The sequence below is a fragment of the Cebus imitator genome, unplaced genomic scaffold (assembly GCF_001604975.1).
Source record: "Cebus imitator isolate Cc_AM_T3 unplaced genomic scaffold, Cebus_imitator-1.0 Scaffold15, whole genome shotgun sequence".
Taxonomy (NCBI): Eukaryota; Metazoa; Chordata; class Mammalia; order Primates; family Cebidae; genus Cebus; species Cebus imitator.
In genome coordinates, this window is record NW_016107330.1 from 4,133,200 (window position 1) to 4,138,976 (window position 5,777).

At 48.4% G+C, this 5,777-nt stretch overlaps 1 protein-coding gene across 1 annotated transcript in view; it reads right to left on the bottom strand.

Annotated features, from left to right (window-relative positions):
• Nucleotides 1-1,632: 1,632 nt before the first annotated feature.
• The window catches only part of LRRC38 (leucine rich repeat containing 38), a 42,720-nt gene continuing 38,575 nt past the window's right edge, over nt 1,633-5,777 (bottom strand). Inside the window, exon 2 of the mRNA XM_017504678.2 lies at nt 1,633-2,753. Coding sequence (XP_017360167.1) covers nt 2,500-2,753 — 254 coding nt within the window. The 3' untranslated portion in view covers nt 1,633-2,499. The remainder of the gene's footprint in view (nt 2,754-5,777) is intronic.

The window sequence follows — 5,777 nt, forward strand, 5'->3', positions numbered from 1 at the left end:
TTTTTTTTGAGACAGTCTTGCTGTGTCACCCAGGCTGCCACTCACTTCTCCGCTGGCCCAGGGTCTCTGTGAGAAGGTAGCCCTCCTGAGCCAGGGGTCCCCTCCACTGGGGACTGCAATGCTGGGGAGCGGAGGGGTGACCAGAGCCTCCTCGAGGCAGGAGGGGAGACAAGAAGGGTGAAGGAAGACAGTGGCAAGGCAGGAAAGAAGCGAGCAGGTTGGGAGGCGGGAGAAGAGGGAAGCAGGACTCAGCCGGAAAGCCACCCCAATCAAAGGCCTTCTGCGACGTGATGGTTAATTTTGTGTCAACCTGACTGGGCCACGGGGTGCCCAGATATTTGGTTAGACTATTTCCAGGTGTGTCTGTGAGTGCGTTTTTGGATGGGATGAACGTTTGAACAGGTGGACTGAGGAAAGCAGAGGCCCGCCCCAATGTGTCAGGCCTCATCTAATCCATGGAGGGCCTGACTACAACAAGGTGGAGGAAGGGAGAATCCACTGTTTTTCTGCCTGATTGCTGAGCTGAGTCTTCTGCCCTTGGCCTGGGGCTACACCATCAGCTTTCCTGACTCCAACTCACCAACTGCAGATCATGGGACTTCTCAGCCTCCATCATCTCCTGAACCAATTCCTTACAATACATCCCTTTGTCTGCTGTTGGTTCTGTTTCTCTGGAGGACCCTAATATACCCCGCTGCCTCCCCTGGAGTGTCTTCTCCCACTGACTCTCTGCCAAAGGACTTTATTTCCTTCATGATACGTATCCCTACTTGCAATGATAGTTTTGTTTTATGTTCTACCCATCAGAATATAATGCACAAGAGAGCAGGGATCCTGTGTTTCCTAGCCAATGTACAACGGCAGTGCCTGATCCAGTACCTGGCACTTGGCAAGCACTCAACAGCTATTTATAGGAGCAAAGATGGAAGGGAGCAATGGAGGAAAGAAACAGGAATATATGATAGGAAACAATGTGAGAAACGATTCTCAGAAATATCTCGAGAGTTGGTGTGAGAGCCTCCTCCAACACTGCTAACACAGGCTATCCTGTATTAATTAACCCACTGGGGTGGAAGACTTGTTTGTTTCATATTGTCTCTGAACCAAAGTACTGGATTCCACATCCTGGGAAACACTGCCTGTCACAGCCTGTGCTCAAAAGCAATGTCACATACACCCTAAGGGCCACTGATGGAAGTTTTTCAGAGGCCAAGTCCCAGGGGTTTTTTGTTTCTGTTTGCTTGTTTCGAAGCATTTTGTTGATCCAGAGCAACATCAGTGCAACATGCTGATTGGAATACTGGCCTCCAGGCACGTTTACTGAAAGTTCTGGTGATGACAAGTCCAGCACTGTGCTGACAAAGTACCTGCGAAGGGACTCAGGAAACGGGTGATGGAGAACAACCTCTCTATACTTCAAAAGGAAAAATGACGTTGAGCAGAGAGACCATCCCAACCGTACAAAGCAACTAATTCTTTCTCTGCAAGTCGCTTTCTTTTAGGATAAAGATCAGGCTTTGAGTTACATCAACTCAAAGTTTTTCCAACCAGCTTACCAAAATTAACAACAGACACCCTCGAGCTTCTTCGTTGGTCCATTTCAACCACTACAACAGAACACCAGAGATTGAGTGGCTTACAAACAACAGGTATTTATTTATTTCTCCGAATTCTGGCGGCTGGAAGCCTGAGATCTGGGTGGCAGCGTGGTTGGGTTCTGGTGAGGGCCTGCTTGATTCATGGGTGGCTGATTTCTTGCTGCATCTCAAGTGTTAGAGGGGTGAAGGAGCTCTCTGGGGCCAACTTTCATGAGGGCACTAATCCCATCATTTGGGCCCCATCCTCATGAACTCAGCTAAATCTAATCACCTCCCAAAAGCACCACCTCCAAATACCATCCCACTAGGGATTAGATTTCCACATAGAAATTCTGGGGACACATAAACATTGAGTCTATTGCACACGAGTTTATTAGTTCTCAGTATAATATCCCAAGGTTGCTGAGGCCCATTATATAAAGAGCAAAGTTCTCACTCTTGTGGTGAATGATCCGAATTTGAATCTCCACTGGTTGAGCTGCTGCTTCTTGGGAAGAAGGTAGATGCTTCATGATCTCCCGGTATAGGTCAGAAAAAGAATGGCACAAAATCATCTTTCCCATTGAAAGTTGCAAGTCTCTGTATCTCCTGGGGGAGGCTTTTACCCATCAGCTATGAAACTGACTCGGTCATCTTCTCCCCCAGCACACACCTCAGTGTGAGAGGCAGGTTATGCTCCAGGAAGAATTCCCTCCATCTTTCCCGGGCTTCTCTGCTCTGCTGATTCTAAACTCTGAGATTGATGGTCCCAGCAGGTGCACCCGGGGCCAAGACATGGAACAGGCTCCATTCCATTCACAGACAGTGGCCAGTGCTTTTCTGTTTTCAGCATTTTCCTCTCTGCTTGGAGAAGGCTTCTGGTTCGGTGCTGGAGAGTAAGGAGCAGGAAGGAGAAGGTGGCTCAGTCATCCTCATCCTCGTCTTCATCCTCCGCATCTTTGTTGGGTGCACACCTCTGGAAGCACTGCACCACGGTGGCCAGGAAGAAGCTGGAGATGATGGCCGCAATGGACACAGCCACGCCGGAGAAGATGATGATGAAGAGGTCTGTGAGCGACAGGCTGAACCTACACTCGCTGAAGCTGGCCTCCGACAGCTCGCGCAGGGATATCCTCCTGCTCTCCATGGGCAGGGAGCACTGGATTTCATCAAGGCCTGAGAATAGGCAGGCAGAGGAGAGAGAGGTTTAGACTGCAGTTCAAGGTTGCCTAGAAGTTGACGAGGCAGGTGCTTACAAAGCCAGCAATGTGCAGGCATCCTCCCAGAAATAAAAGGGGGAAAAGACTCATTTGAATGGAATTTAAACTTTAAAACTACAACAAAAAAAGCCTTAGAGTGATCACCATGAGAAAAATTGGAATGTGCTGGTCTTCACCGACCTATTTTCAGGTTATTTATTTATTTATTTATTTAGAGACGGAGTCTCTTTCTCCCAGGCTGGAGTGCAATGGTATGATCTCGGCTCGCTTCAACTTCTGCCTCCTGGCTTCAAGTAATTCTCCTGCCTCAGCCTCCCAAGTAGCTGGGATTACAGGAACACGCCACCACACCCTGCTAATTTTTGTATTTTTAGTAGAGATGGGGTTTCACCGTGTTGGCCAGGTAGGTCTCGAACTCCTGACCTCAGCAGATCCACCTACCTCGGCCTCCCAAAGTGCTGAGATTACAGGCGTGAGCCACTGCGCCCGGCCAGGTTTAGTGCTCTTTTGATTTTGAATTACTCAGTGGCGGGGGGAGGGGTGTGGGGATGGAAGGGCACCATAATCTGTTTCAGGTTTAGGACCTCTGTAGACCACCATAATCCAGACCCAGCTAGCAGCAGGGAGTGGACATTGGGGCAGATGCAGTGGGATGGCTCAGTGCCAACTGGTGGACGGCCCTCCACTTGGTAGTGCCATTTTCCAAGTTAGACATTCTCCTCCTCTTCACTGTCCTCTGAGTGGAAATGAAAAGAGGGTTAGCATGGCGTTGTAGGAACTTCACTACCCCGAAAGGATTTGCCCTTGACAGGAGTGGAGAACATGAAGGACGTATCTAAAGGTGGCCTACCAGGTACTTCGTACTCGGAGGCTTGGAGGAAGCTTCCACGTGCTTAGGAATCACCTAAAGACTGTTAAAATGCAGGCTCCGAGGCACCACCCATGGGGAATCTGATTCAGTCGGTCTGGGATGGAGCCCCAAACGCTGCATGTTTAATAAGCATTTTTAATAATCAGGTGATTCTGATGCTGTGAATCTCAAGACCCACTTCGAGAAGCTTTATCTTCTAGTTATCAGAGGAGGATGGGAAGGGGTTTGAGAACTTCTAAGACACTCACTTTCAATAGGACCAGAGGAGCCCTTTTATTTTAAAAAAATGTATTCATTTAATTAATTAATTTATTTCTGAGACAGAGTCTTGCTCTGATCCCCAGGCTGGAGTGTGGTGGCACGATCATGGCTTACTACAACCTCCACCTCCTGGGTTCAAGTGATTCTCATGTAGCTGAGACGACAGGTGTGCACCACCACACTGAGCCAATTTTTGTATTGTTAGTAGAGATGAAGTGTCACCACGTTGACCTGGCTGGTCTCAAAGTCTTGGCCTCAAGTGATCTGCCCATCTCGGCCTCCCAAAGTGCTGGAATTATAGGTGTGAGACACTGCGCCCAGCCTTAGAGGAGCCCTTTTAAACTGTTTTGTATATTAGGATTGTCTTCCCAATTTTACTTGAAAAGTGTTTGACTAATTTATGAAGATGTTTCAAACCCTTTAGCCTAGACAAGGACCACAGCTGAGTGTGTGCTGAGCAAGTGCTTATGATCAGTAACTGTTCTAAGCATTTGGCTACACTGATTCATTTAATCTTTACAACCACATTATGGGGGTAGGTTCCATTATCCTCCCCATTTTACAGATGGGGGAACAGGCTCAGAGAGGTAATGTAACTTGCCCAAAGCTGCACAGCTAGTAAGTGGCGGAGCCCGGATTACAAGTCAAGCAATCTGGCCTCAGAGACCTGTCCTGCAGCCAACTATGTCTCCAAAAGGAAGGGAAAGGGGAAGAAAGCCCAGAAGAGAAGCACCAGGGGTGCAGGTGGTGCGGACGCCGGAAACTGATGCTTTCTTCCTGTGGCTGCCATCAAATGATGGTGACAGAAGCTGCCAGTCAGCTGGTGGTGTCCTAGCATAATGGGTTCATAACATTTTAGAGACACCTCCCGATGACAGTTCCCTTATCACTGAACTTCCGCTTTGGGGGAATCGCATCTGCCATCAAGTGAGGTAGAAGGCAGCTTTGAGAATTGTAGATAGGTGGATTCTACACTCTCCACCTACTTATATGAGCCTAAAGGGAGACTCATCTGAGATATGAGAAACTGGGCACCATAAGAGGTGGCTCTCCATATGCTCATTTACTCATTTAATAATAAGGTATTGGCCAGGCATGGTGGCTCACGCCTGTAATCTCAGCACTTTGGGAGGCTGAGGTAGGCGGATCACTTGAAGTCAGGAGTTCAGGACCAGCCTGGCCAACGTGGTGAAACACTGTTTCTACTAAAAATACAAAAATTAGCTGGGCATGATGGTGCATGACTGTAATCCCAGCTACTCAGGAGGCTGAGGCATGAGAATCACTTGAACCCAGGAGGTGGCGGTTGCAAGTGGGCTGAGACAGCGCCACTGCACTCTAGCCTGGGCTACAAAAAAGGATGTAGTGAGTACTTCTCCTGGACCAAGGAATTGGTGATATATAAGGTAACTAAGTCCCCCACGCTCAGAGAGTATCAACTCTAGTGCAAGAAGGTAGACATTCATTTATGCCAATGTTTTTGAGTATTTGCCATTTACAGGCCCTGGGGATATACCAGGAAACAAAACAAAGCCCTTGCTTTCATGCAGCTTCCACTTTAGACAATAAATGAATAGTTCAAGACATACGGCCAGGTGCGGTGGCTCACACTTATAATGCCAGCACTTTGGGAGGCCAAGGCAGGCAGATCATGCGGTCAGGAGTTCAAGGTCAGCCTGACCAATATGGTGAAACCCTGTCTCTACTAAAAATACAAAAGTTAGCCGGACATGGTGGTGCATGTCTGTAATCCCAGCTACTCAGGAGGCTGAGGCAGGAGAATTGCTTGAACCTGGGAGGTGGAGATTGCAGTGAGTTGAGACCATGCCACTGCACTGCAGCTTGGGT